General features: G+C 38.5%; 1 protein-coding gene across 2 annotated transcripts in view; it reads left to right on the top strand.

Moving 5' to 3' along the window:
• The window catches only part of RALBP1 (ralA binding protein 1), a 44,874-nt gene that overhangs the window by 25,592 nt on the left and 5,014 nt on the right, over window positions 1-14,268 (top strand). For both annotated transcript variants that reach the window (XM_068563860.1, XM_068563859.1), the window contains exons 4-7: window positions 2,278-2,627; window positions 4,041-4,202; window positions 5,195-5,326; window positions 10,385-10,492. In XM_068563860.1, the coding sequence (XP_068419961.1) occupies window positions 2,278-2,627; window positions 4,041-4,202; window positions 5,195-5,326; window positions 10,385-10,492 (752 nt within the window). The remainder of the gene's footprint in view (window positions 1-2,277; window positions 2,628-4,040; window positions 4,203-5,194; window positions 5,327-10,384; window positions 10,493-14,268) is intronic.

Raw genomic sequence — 14,268 nt, 5'->3', positions numbered from 1 at the left:
TTCCCACTAGTTATCTATTTTACATTTGGTAGTGTATATATGTCCATGACACTCTCTTACCCTGTCACATATGATGGATTTTTAAAGATCTACACAATACTAACATAGCTGCTTCTCTCACGTGATTTCGATAGGTGTGAAGAAACTTTGTTTTAGGTGAAAGTTTCTCTGAAGAGTTCCTACAGCTTTGTTCAAAGGATTCTTTTGTCTTTGACCTATTTTTGATGTTTGCATTCTCTTGGAGTCGGAGGTGTGGGACTCCTCTGAATTCATGTGTCAGAGTGTTCAAACTGAGCTGCTCCCCTGGTTGTTGGCTCCTTGGAGGCCGAACTTCTGCTTTGATCAATTTTGTATTTATTTTTGAAGCTCTGGCAGAATGCTGCATTCAGCACTCTGGACTACAGAGTTTGTGGCTGTGACTTTTCTTTTTGAATGCTAACAGTATTGTTTTCTGGTGGAGAACTCTGATTCTCACTTCTCCATATATACGTTCCAGTTTTAAAGCTAATCTATGATTTTGCATATGCTCTTTCTGTACCTGGAAATTTGTGCACTTTTCACTTGTGCAATTTTCTGGGCAGGCACTGTTGGGGGAAAATTACAAATCTATAAAATGTATATGAGAGAGAGAGGAGGTCTTTGTCAAGAATTTCAATTAAAGTTATCACACACCATGTTTTACTCATAAAAGTAAGAAAATAGAAATTATTTTCTAACTTTTCCACCTCAAAATAAAGATTATACAAAAATAAGATTCATATTATTATTTTCCTATTTGGGGTTGTTGATTTCATTTTGTCAGTGCTAGATTAAGTTACTGATTTATGGTGATGGCATTAAAAGGTTTTCACATAAGGAATGTCAGAGCCCAGATGTAAGCACTATTGATTGTAAAATGCTGCTCAGACTAGGTGACACTTGAGTGTTTGTGTTTACCATTACAATCTGTCAGCCTTAGTTTGTGGCTTGTTTCCAATAATTGGCCTGAAGTTTTTTTTAAATTGAAGTATAGTTGATGTACAAAATTATATAAGTTTCAGGGATACAGCATAGTGATTCAATATTTTTAAAGGTTATACCCCATTTATAGTTGTAAAATATTGGCTATATTCCCTGTGCTGTACAATATATCCTTGTAGCTTATTTATTTTATACATGGTAGTTTGTATCTCTTAATCCCCTACCCCTCACTTGCCCCTCACCCCTTCCCTTTCCCCTCTGGTAACCACTAGTTTGTTCTCTATATCTGTGAGTCTGTTTTTTTTTTGTTATATTCACTAGTTTGTTTTATTTGTTTAGATTCCACATATGAAGTATTTTGTCTTTCTCTGACTTATTTCACATAGTGTAACACCCTCTAGGTCCATCCATGCTGTTGCAAATGGCAGGATTTCATTCTTTTTTATAGCTGAATAGTATTCTGTTGTGTATAGTACCACATCTTGGCCTAAAGTTTTAAGTATTGAAAACAACAGAAAGCTACTTTGTGTTCTCATGAGCAATCAGCGTCACTGAATTATGTCACTTAAATGCACATTGGACTAAAAATCTAAAATACTTAGTGTCTGAAAAACATTTGTGTGTGTTTCTGTCCAGTAAGAAAAGCAAAACAATTTGATTTTAGTAACCCAAATTTCACTTTTCTTTTGTTCTAACCCTGTTTCAGATTAAGAAAACATGTAAAGAACTTAAACTTAGAAATTAGATGGGTATTATGTAATGAATAATTTTCAAAGAGTTTGTTTAGATAGTGAACTCACCTTTTGCATTTATGATACAATTTTTACTTATAAAAGAGTAGTCACCCACAACTTTTTGAAACGTGCTTGTATGTACTGAGTTGTATTTTATGTTGTCAGTCTTGTGGCTAGTTAGGAAAAGCAGTTGGCCACTCGTGTAGAACAAGGCATGTGCTTGGATTGTAGTTTAATTTTTGCCTGAACTTTTACCTACCTATCTTTAAATAAAAAACAATTTTTTTCCCCTGAATCGATCGGCATATTTGCTTGATGTTTCTGTGGTTACTATGACTTTTGTTCTGAGTACTGAGTTTGTCCATTATCATTTAGCTTTTGGTTAAATTCATCCTCAAAGTGTAGTCTTTTATCTGCTTTAATGGAGGAACTGTATGAACCGTGTGCAGATTAACACTTCATATGGTCAGGATGGCTCTTCTCTGATCTCCCCCAGGGGTGGGCACACTGGGGAAGAAAGCTGTGTGTTTGATTTTTTTTTTTCTTGATACTTTCTTTCTGTTCTGAATTCGAATGTTCTAAGGAATTAAATCCAAGGTGGATGAGCTGAAAGCAGCCTATGATAGAGAGGAGTCTCCAAACTTGGAAGAGTATGAGCCTAACACTGTAGCCAGTTTGCTGAAGCAATACCTGCGGGACCTGCCCGAGAACCTGCTGACCAAGGAGCTGCTGCCCCGCTTTGAAGAGGCTTGTGGGCGGAGCTCGGAGGGCGAGAAGGTGCAGGAGTTCCAGCGCCTGCTGGAGGAGCTGCCCGAGTGTAACCATCTGCTGATCTCCTGGCTGATCGTGCACATGGATCACGTTATCGCCAAGGAGCTGGAAACAAAAATGAACATCCAGAACATTTCTATAGTGCTCAGCCCGACTGTCCAGGTACACGGCCGGCCCTGGGGATGCAGGGAGGGTTTCCTGTTGCTGAGTCACATACCAAGCAGTGAACCAGGGACAGTGGGTAAGGGGTTAGCCTGAATGTTGGCCTTTTTCTTTCACAGTGTGGACAGTGTTGGCATGTAAGGTAATGAGCATGTTGGCCTTTTGGCTGCGGCTGTGAAATTGGAATATTGTCCAGTCTTTGGTGTGGTTTGTAAGCAGTTCCTGATGACAGTGATCTGTCCTTAGTGGAAGAGGAGCCCGAGGTACCTGCAGTTACAGTTCATCTGCAGTGTTTTAAGGATTTCAGTTCCTTCATCAAATAGCATTACTGCTTAGTCATATCACACACACATACAGACTCAGGCTCAAGGGGGCCTAACGTTGTTCATTTGGTCAGGGATTTGACCTGAGGACTTCATTCATGAAGAGGTGTGTATAGAGTATTTTACAGAATCTTAATCTGAGGAGGCATTTCAGAGAGGTGGGTGGTGTGTTAGTTGGTGTCTCTTTACAACATAAATTCCTGGCCTTCGTTTTCTGCTGCTCACTTGGTGCTGGCACAGAGCATGTGTTATCCTTTAATTGGAGTTACTGATATTTCACTCAGGCCAAAAACAAAGGGCAAAACATGAGATGGGGTTATAGTTTTTATTTTAAGCCTTCTTTTTGGCCAATATACCAGGTTATTATTGGTCACTGTTACAACACACTGTTACATATAAGAGTGTATTTTCTTTCACTGAAGATTCCTTCATTGCTTGTTGATTATATTTTGGAAGCAAAATGTTTCTCAAATTTCATATTAGTCAAGTTTTCAGAATTTGGTAAATATTACATTGTTACTTAATATAACTGTAGTAGGGATGTTGGTGTCACAGAAGATTCAGGTGTGTTGTCAGAAAAAGTTTTAGGTAGGAAATAATTTCTTTTATTAGCTGTTTAGCCAGCCTAACGTCCTGGTCTCTTAGCATTGGAGCATCTATTTAAACACGGGCTCTGGAGTCTGCCCAGAAGCATTCGTCTCTGGAGCGGGGGTACCACACTCAGCCCAGCTCTGCAGCTGCAGGCTCCTTTGTTCCTTAGTAGATCCAGTTGCATGTGTTAAAATGTATCACAGTAACTTGAAAATAAAGAACATAAGATTTAAAAAATCAGTTAATGTTATGGTGCTAAAACAGAACAGATTGATGATCATCGGCCTCTGCATCCATTTCTTGGCTTTTTCCCTGCAATTCCTCATAGTGCTGAGTCCATGACTTAACTCATACTTTCTCATTCTCTTCTTTAAATTGTCCACTAATTAGCAAAACATGTCTAGTCACTACTAAGGATGCACTTAGGCAACAGACACAAATGAAATGAAATGATAATTTTGATATTTTTCTTGCAAATATTTTTTTTTTTTTTTTTTAGATTAGCAATCGTGTCCTATATGTGTTTTTCACACATGTGCAAGAGCTCTTCGGAAATGTGACACTGAAGCAAGTGACGAAACCTCTGCGATGGTCTAACATGGCCACGATGCCCACACTGCCTGAGACCCAAGAGAGCATCAAGGAGGAGATCAGAAGACAGGTGCGTGCAGCCCACCCCCCGGCCCCCAGAGCCAGCCCTCGTTCTGACCCCGTGGGAGACTGCAGTGCTGAGGACGATGGCCTGTTCCTTGAACACTTCCTGTGTGTCTGGAGCTGTGTCAGGCATACTCTTCATGGCACACTGAAGCCAGAACTTCCCATCTGGCACTATTTCATGCCAGTTAAGGCAGAGCATCATAGTGGACAGAGCGCAGGTTTGGATATCAAAAGACCTGGCTTTAAATTCTTGCTCTGCTCCTAATTAGGCACGTTGCTTAACCTCCTTAAGCCTTGGGGATTGCATTTAAAAATGAGTCCTCTCCTAGGTTTGATGTGAAGATTACCTTAAATGAAATAATGCGTTAAAGATGTTCACCATGGTGCCAGGTATGTTGTAAGCAGTCCAAAAATGTTAGCTTATCTGGACAAGGCTGCTTTATTGGCCTTATTTTACAGATAAGAATAATGAAATTTGGGGAAGTTAAATAAGTTACGCTGTGTCACCTGGTTACTAAGCTGAAGAGCCAGGATTTGACCCCAAATCCTGTGTTTTCCCACTGTGCTACTGAAACAGTGCCATTTGGTTGTGTGTGTTTGGCAAGCTCAATAAGAAATTCAAGGCTAAGACGTTTACTTACATTTGATAATTATTACATCTTTTGTTTGCATACAAGTTATCAAATCCCTGCTTGCCTTTCTTCCCTTTTGTCTGCTCTGAGCTCCCATTTCTTAGTAGTTGATGTGTTGGGGGAAGGGATGTGAATTGACTACTGGGAACCAATGTAAATTGATGGATTAGAACCCAATGCTCAGGCAGAAAAAATAAAGATGATTTTTCAGTCATAGCCTTGAAAAAACAATTCGTGCATTATGTCATTTTTTTAATGATAATTGAAAAGTAGTTGATTCTCCATTTTTAGAAATTGCATGTGGTTTTATTTTAAGATGACAAGACATGGAATCATATAGAGTGTGTGGTGTGTTACTTTCTAGGAGTTTCTTTTGAACTGTTTACATCGAGATCTGCAGGGTGGGATAAAGGATTTATCTAAAGAGGAAAGATTATGGGAAGTACAAAGGATTTTGACAGCCCTCAAAAGAAAACTGAGAGAAGCTAAAAGACAAGTGAGTAAATTTATTATTTTGGCACATCATGTTTATAATGAAATGTAAAAAGAGTGCGCTGGAATCTTTTATATACCATTTTAAGTTATTTTTTTAAAGTACAACCCAATTTATATTGGGTTGGCTGAAAAGTTCCTTCGGGTTTTTGTTTAAAAAAAAAAAAGCCCAATGACCTTTTTGGCCAACCCAGTGTAAATACCTTCTGAGGGAAAGTTCCCTGAAGGGAGATTTGTTCACATGTTCCCAGTTCTGGATTATTGATCCTTCAGCTTGGTATCAGGAAAATGCTTCATTTAATTTAGAAAGTTGAGTTTTTTAATTAGACTATTTGGCTAAAAGATGTTTTGTCATTTCCCGCTTGGTTGTACCTGTAAACAGGTTTCCAGGCGTGAGAAGCAGTCAGATGGTGATATGTTTCAAAGACTGCAGGGGAGTTTGAGGGCTTTGAGTCAGCTCTTTAAAAACACACGGAGGTACCGAAGATCAGGAGGGGCTTTCTTTACCTGGTAACAGGCAAGGTGGCGTGCGCCTCCTGATGAGCTTGGGGTTCGTGAGCCAGACTGTTGGTCTCCCTCTAGTTTAGTGTGAGTTGCTTGGCGCTGGGACTCTTGAGTTTCCCGGCCACGCCAAGGCTGAGGTCCCAGGTCTCTGGACCCTCTTACAACCCATGTGCAGATTCAATGCCAGGGTCCAAAGAGCACTTCCAAGGAACATGAGTTAGCGTTTGTCAGAGTGGGACAGCATGGTCCATGGTGGGTCGCAGTTGTGGTTTTGCTAAAAGACAAGACAATGCATGTTGCTTCGAGGGCAGCAGTTCGCACTTATGTGGAGATAGCTTTGTCAGGAAGGAAGCTGTGATGGAGTTTCTACACCTGCACTCTAGGACTAGCAGACGCCCTCTGTGTATTTTTCTTCCTCCTTTTTTCCCCACTTGCCAGATTATAATCTTTTGCTTCCAGTGCCTGTTTTTAATTAATTATTCTCTTCACGATTCGGCCTGGAATCAGGTTTTAGTGACAGACCAGCCAGTCCTCCTGTGGTCGCTGTCCACCCTGTGGCGTTGCCCAGCAGCCTTTAATGAAGGGTCTCTGACCCAGGACAGGCTCACGTGCGCTCGGCTTCCTTTCTCTTGTTCCTGCATCTCTGTTGGATAAAGGAATTGTGACATAGCAAACCAGAGCCAATATAGAAAGGGATGGATTACCTCTACTTTGCCAGTTTCTTGATGCTATCTTTTCATGTCTGCTTATTAATTCACAAAGTGCTCCAAAAGTTCTATCAAGTTGATTTCAACGTTGAGGAATAAATGACCTTTAAAGATAGAAGTAATATAACTCATTATATTAACAGACTGAAAATAAGAAACCACAAGATCGTGTCAGTAGATGCAGAGAAAGCATGTGGCAGAATTTGACACTTAACTCCTGACAGAAACTTGCAGTCACTGCCTTTCAGCCTGATAAAGGGCATTTACAGAAAAAAATCTCTAATTTACATTGTGCTTAATGGTGAAAGTCTGAATGCTTTCCTCTAAGGTTGGGTATACAAGCAAGGATTTCTGCTTTTACCACTTCTATTCAACATTGTACTGGAGGTCGTTCTAGCCATGCCCTAAAACAAGAAAAAAAGGCATACGGATTGGAGAGAAATCAGTCTTTATACATAGATGATGTGATTGTCTCTATATAAAATCCTAAGGAATCTATACAAAATTGAATAAGTGACTTGAGCAACATTGTAGCATACAGGATCAGATGTACAAGTCTGTTGTATTTCTGTATATTTGCAATGAACTATTGGATAGTGAACCATAAAAAAAAAAAGACATAAATAAATTAAAAATATATTTATATCTCAGTATTGTTAAGATGTTAGGTTTTTCCAAATTGATCTGTGGATTCAATTCCAATCAAAATCTAAACAGGTGATTTTGGTAGAAATTAACAAGCTCTTCTAAAATCTGTGTGGAAATACAAATGACCTAGAATAGCCTAAACAGTTTTGAAAAAGGTCAACATTGGAGGGCTCACACTACCTGATACTAAGACTTACTGTAAAGCTATAGTAATCAAGACAGTCAATATTGGATAAGGATAGACATACAGAAAAGAAAGTCCAGAAATAAACCAACACATGTGTGGGCAGTTAATTTTCAACAAAGATGCTAAGACAGTTGACTAGGGAAGGATTTTCTTTTCAACAAATGGTGCTGGAACAATTGGATATCTATATGCAAAAAAAAAAAAAAAAAAAGAACCTGACTTTTTCCCTCTTTCCACACAACATATACAAAAATTAGCTCCAAATGAATCATACACTAAGACCTAAAAAAACTTCCAGAAGTAAACAGAGAAGATCTTATTGACTTTGGCTTAGGCAGTGATTTTTTTTTTTTTTTTTTTTAGAAATTCACGTTCTTTTATTTATTTACTTATGACTGTGTTGAGTCTTCGTTTCTGTGCGAGGGCTTTCTCTAGTTGCAGCAAGTGGGGACCACTCTTCATCGCGGTGCGCGGGCCTCTCACTGTCGCGGCCTCTCTTGTTGCGGAGCACAGGCTCCAGACGCGCAGGCTCAGTAATTGTGGCTCACGGGCCCAGTTGCTCCGTGGCATGTGGGATCTTCCCAGACCAGGGCTCGAACCCGTGTCCCCTGCATTGGCAGGCAGATTCTCAACCACTGCGCCACCAGGGAAGCCCCTAGGCAGTGATTTTTTAAATTTTATTGCAGTATAGTTGATTTACAGTGTTGTGTTAATTTCTGCTGTACAGCAAAGTGCCTCAGTTATACGTATATATATTCTTTTTCATATTCTTTTCCATATGGTTTGTCACAGGATATTGAATATAGTTCCCTGTGCTATACAGTAGGACCCTGCTGTTTATCCATCCTATATATATACTAGTTTGCATCAGCTAATCCCAAACTCCTAATCCATCATCCCTCTCCTACCCCCCTCCCCCTTGGCAACCACAAGTCTGTTCCGTATGTCTGTGAGTCTGTTTCAGTTTCGTAGATGTTTATTTGAGTCATGTTTTAGATTCCACATATAACTGATATATATGGTATTTGTCTTTCTCTTTCTGACTTACTTCACTTAGCTATCCATGTAGCTGCAAATGGCTTTTTTTTATGGCTGAGTAATATTCCTTTATATATATACCACATCTTCTTTATCCATCTGTCAATGGACATTTAGGTAGTTTCCATGTCTTGGCTAGTGTGAATAGTGCTGCTGTGAACATAGGGGTGTATGTATCTTTTCGAATTATAGTTTTGTCTGGATATATGCCCAGGAGTGGGATTGCTGGATCATACGGCAACTCTATTTTTCAGTGTTTTGAGGAACCTGCACCAATTTACATTGGCGTAGGAGGGTTCCCTTCTCTCCACACCTTCAGTGTAGGAGGGTTCCCTTCTCTCCACACCTTCTCCAACATTTATTATTTGTAGACTTTTTAATGATGGCCATTCTGACCAGTGTGAGGTGGTACCTTATTGTAGTTTTAATTTGCATTTCTCTAGTAATTAGCGATGATGATTTCATCTTTTCATGTGCCTGTTGGTCATCTGTATTTCCTCCTTGGAGAAATGTCTGTTTAGGTCTTCTGCCCATTTTTGATTGGGTTTTTTGTTTTTTTTGTTACTGAGTTGTATGAGCTGTTTGAGTGATTTCTTAAATAGGACACAAAATCCTTGAACTATGAAAGAAAAATTTGGTAAATTACATTTCATCAAAACATGCTCTTCAAAAGATATTAAGAAGATGAATATGCAAGCCAGAGACTTTGACAGAATAGTTGCAAAAAACACACACTTGATAAAGGACTTGAACTAGTATGTATAAAAAACTCTTAAGACAGACCAATTTTTTTTAAACTTTATTTTTTTAGAACAGTTTTAGGTTCATAGCAGAATTGAGGGAAAGGTACAGAGAATTCCCATATACCCCTTCCCCCCTCATGCTTAGCCTCCCTCATTATCAGCATCTCCTGCCAGAGTGGTACATTTGTTACAATAACAATTCAATTTTAAAGAGGCAAAGATTTGAACAGGCACTTTACTGAAGATTATATATGGATGGTAAATAAGCACATGTGAAGATGCTCAACATCATTAGTCATTAAGGAAATACAACTTAAAATCACGAGATACTACTACACACCAACCAGAATGACTAAAATTAAAAATAGTGTTGACAAGAATGTGGAGCAGCTGGAACTCTCCTGTATTGCTCTTGGTTCAATCATTTTGGAAAACAGTTGGCAATTTCTTTTAAAGTTAAGCATGAGGTTACCATCTGACCCAGCAATCCCACTCCTAGGTATTTATCTAACAGAAGAAGGCATATACCCACACAAAGCAAATACATAGTGTTCATAACAGGTCTAGTTTAAAATTGCTCAAAACTAGAAAGGACCGAAATGTCCATCAGCTGGTGAATGGATGAACAAATTGGGGTACATTCACATCATGGCATATTACTCAGTAAACTACTGATACAAACGACAAAATAGATGAATCAAAATTAGCAATGTGCCAGATAAAAAAGACTACTACTGATTAATTCAGTTTATATGAAACATAAGAAAAGGCAAAACCAGAGCAGTGGAAAGCAGGTTAGTGGTTGCCAGGGGCAGCAGATGGTGGAAGAGCCCAAGGGCACTTCGTGGTGATGGAGATGTTCAGTGTCATGATTGTGACGGTGGTTCCTTGACTGTATACAGTCGTCAAAACCAGTTGAACTGTATGCTTAAAATCAACCCCCTCCAAAAAAAAAGTATTACAGAAGGTAATTTATGTGGGAGGGTTCCAGAAATGGTGAGCACATTAAAATTGAACATTTTTCTTCCAGTGCAGCCACAGACTGAGATCCACACATTATTTTTAAAGCCCAGTTAGCAGATACCCATATGTCCAGATGGTTCAGCTGACTCTGTCACTCTTACTTTTTCAGTTCTAGGAGGTGAGAAGGAAACTTCTGGACTGGTGATGGTGTGAATTTGTTGAATGTGTTAACAGTAGGCTGACCAGTGCTTTTCATTTCTCTCACTTGACAGGAGTGTGAAACCAAGATTGCACAAGAGATAGCCAGTCTTTCAAAAGAGGATGTTTCCAAAGAAGAAATGAATGAAAATGAAGAAGTCATAAATATTCTTCTTGCCCAGGTAAGCTAAACTCTTTTTCTCTATTTTGCAAGATTCTTTTTTTAAAATAAAAATTGTATATATTTAAGGTGTACAACATGATGATTTGATACACCTCTACATAGTGAAATGATTACTGCAATCAAGCTAATTAACATTATCCTCTCACACAGTTACCTTTCTTTTGTGATGAGAGCACCTGAAGTCTACTCTTGTAGTATATTTCCAGTATTCAGTACAGTATCATTAACTATCATCATCATTATTAGATCTCTAGACTTAGTCATTCAACATTAAGCGCAACTTTGTATTTTTTGACCAATACCTCCCTATTTTCCCCACCCTCCAGCCCCTGGTAACCACTGTTTGACTCTCTGCTTTTATGAACTCGACTTTTTCTTAGATTCCACAAATGAGTGAGATCGTACAGTATTTTTCTTTTTCTGTCTGGCTTATTTCACTTAGCCTAATGTCCTCCAGGTTCATCTATGCTGTATTAAATGGCAGGATTGCCGCCTTATGTCAGAATAATATTCATTGTGTATTTATATGTATGTGTTTACATGTTTTATTTTTTAAATATGTTTTTGTTTTTTTGGCTGTGTTGGGTCTTAGTTGTGGCACGCGGGATTTTTCATTGCGGCGCGTGGGCTCTTCGCTTCGTTGCAGTGCGTGCGCGGGCTTCTCTCTAGTTATGGCATGTGGGCTTAGTTGCCCTGCAGCATGTGGGATCTTAGTTCCCCAACCAGGGGTCGAACCGGTGTCCCCAGCATTGTGAGACGGATTCTTAACCACTGGACCACCAGGGAAGTCCCTGTATGTTTTTTATATATGTTTTTATATATATATATGTGTGTGTGTGTGTATGTATATATGTATGTATTATAAATATATATCTATCTATCACATCTTTATTCATTGATCCATTGACCATTGGGTTGTTTTCATATTTTGACTATTGTGAATAATGCTGCATTGAACATGGGGGTGCAGATATTTCTTCAATATCCTGTTTTCATTTACTTTGGATATATATCCAGAAGTGGGATTGCTAGATCATGTGATAGTTCTATTTTGTATTTTTGGAGGAACCTCCATACTGCTTTTCATAGTGGCTGCATCAATTTACCTTCCCACTAAAAGAGCACAAGGGTTTCCTTGCTCCACATCCTCGCCAGCACTTGTTATCTTTTGTTTTTTGATAAAAGCCATTCTGACAGGTGGAAGGTGTTATCTCATTGTGGTTTTGATTTGCTTTTCCCTGATGATCAGTGACATTGGGCATCTTTTCATATATCTGGCCATTTGTATGTCTTCTTTTGAGAAATGTTTATTTAGGTCCTTTGCCCATTTTTTAATTGGGTTGTTTGTTTTCTTACTGTTGAGTAGTTTGAGTTCTTTATACGTACGTTACAGATGTAAGGTTTGCAAATATTTTCTCTCATTCCATAGGTTGTCTCTTCACTCCTTTGTTTCCTTTGCTATGTGGAAGCTTTTTAGTTTGATGCAGTCCCATTTGTCTACTGTATATTTGTGCTTTTGGGGTCATATCTAAAAAATTATTGCTCAGACTCAATGCCAAGAAACTTTCTCCCTATGTTTTCTTCTAATAGTTTTATGGTTTCAGGTCTTATATTTAAGTCTTTACTCCATTTTGAGCTGATTACTGTGTATGGAGTGAGATAAGGTAAGGGTTCATTTTCACTCTTCTGCATGCGGAAAACCAGTTTCTCAACACCATTTATTAAAGAGCCTGTCCTTTCTCCATTGTGTAGTAGCATCCTTGTCAAAGATCAATTGACCACAAATGTGTGGATTTATTTCTGGACTCGGTTCTGCTCCATTGGTGTATATGTCTGTTTTTTTATGCCAGTACCACACTGTTTTGATTGTAGGATGATGCCTCCAACTTTGTTCATCTCGTTTAAGATTGCTTTGGCTAAAAAAAAAGGGAGAGAGAGAGAGATTGCTTTGGCTATTTTTTATAGTCTTTTGTGGTTCTGTATGAATTATAGGATTGTTTTTTCTATTTCTGTGAGAAACTCCATTGGAATTTTGATAGAGATTCCAATGAATCTGTAGATTACTCTGGTAGTATGGAAATTTTAACATTATTTCCTCCAATCCATGAACATGGGATATCTTTCCATTTATCTTTTGTGTCTTTTTCAATTTCTTTCATCTATGTTTTATAGTTTTTAGTGTACAGATATTTCACCTCTTTGGTTAAATTTATTGCCTTTTTTTTATGCTATTGTAAATGGAATTGTTTTCTTAATTTTTTTTTCATATGGTTGTTAGCATATAGAAATGCAACTGATTTTTGTATGTTGATTTTGTATTCTGCAACTTTATTAAATTTGCTTATTAGTTCTGACACTTATTTGGTGGAATCTTTATGGTTTTCCGTGTATAAGAGCATGTCATCTGCAAACAGTAAATTTTAATTCTTTACAGTTTGGATACCTTTTATTTCTTGTTTAATTAATCTGGCTAGGACTTCAGTACTATATTGAACAGAATGGGCATCTTGTCTTTTTTCTGATCTTAGAAGAAATGCTTTCAGCCTTTCACTGGGGTATGATGTTATCTGTGGGCCTGTCATATGAGTATATCATGTCACTGTGTATGTTCCTTCTATACTCACTTTGTTGAGAGTTTTTATTATGAAAAGATGTTGAATTTTGTCAAATGCTTTTTTGAATCTTTGCGATAATATGATTTTTATCCCTCATTTTTTTAACGTGGTGTGTCACATTATTGGTTTGTGTTATGTTGAACCATCCTTGTATCCCAGAGATAAATCCCACCTGATTGTGGTGTATGATCTTTATTTATTTATTTATTTATTTATTTATTTATTTATTTATTTTTAATTTATGGCTGTGTTGGGTCCTCGCTTCCGTGCGAGGGCTTTCTCCAGTTGCGGCAAGTGGGGGCCACTCTTCATCGCCGTGCGCGGGCCTCTCACCATCACGGCCCCTCTTGCTGCGGAGCACAGGCTCCAGACACGCAGGCTCAGCAATTGTGGCTCACGGGGCCAGCTGCTCCGCAGCATGTGGGATCCTCCCAGACCAGGGCTCGAACCCGTGTCCCCTGCATTAGCAGGCAGACTCTCAACCACTGCGCCACCAGGGAAGCCCGATCTTTTTAATGTATTGTTGAATTTGGTTTGTTAGCATGTGTTTTGAGGACTTTTGCATGTATGTGCATCAGGGATAGTGGCCTCTTTTTTTTCTTGTGGTGTCTGTATCTGGCTCTGGCACGAGGGTGATGCTGACCTCGTAAAATGTGTTTGGGAGTGTTCCTGCCTCTTCAATTTTCCAGAAGAGCTTGAGAAGGATTGGTGTTAATTCTTCTTTAAGTGTTTGGTAGAATTCACCTATGAAGCTATCTGGTTCTGCTCTTTTCTCGGTTGGGAGGTTTTTGACTACTGGGTCAATCTTGTTACTCGTTATTGGTCTGTTCAGATTTTCTATTTCTTCATGATTCAGTCTTAGTGGGTTTTAATGCCTCTAAGAACTTACCCAGGAGGAAATGGCAAATAGAGGGAATCAAAACAACAACAACAACAAAAAACTTACCCATTTTTTCTAGGTTATCTAGTTTGTTGGCATCATAGTAGTATCTTATAATTCTTTGTATTTCTGTGGTATCAGTTGTAATGTTTCCTCTTTCATTTATAATTTTATTTAAGTCCCCTCTCTTAATTTAGGTAAAGGTTTGTCAATTTTGTTTATCTTTTAAAAAACCAATTCTTCATTTCATTGACCTTTGGTATTGCTTTTCTCGTCTCC

Source organism: Eschrichtius robustus, chromosome 14 (genome assembly GCF_028021215.1).
Source record: "Eschrichtius robustus isolate mEscRob2 chromosome 14, mEscRob2.pri, whole genome shotgun sequence".
NCBI classification, from domain to species: Eukaryota; Metazoa; Chordata; class Mammalia; order Artiodactyla; family Eschrichtiidae; genus Eschrichtius; species Eschrichtius robustus.
The sequence above is the reverse complement of the archived record's forward strand: the minus strand, read 5'-3'. Positions and strand labels throughout refer to the sequence as shown.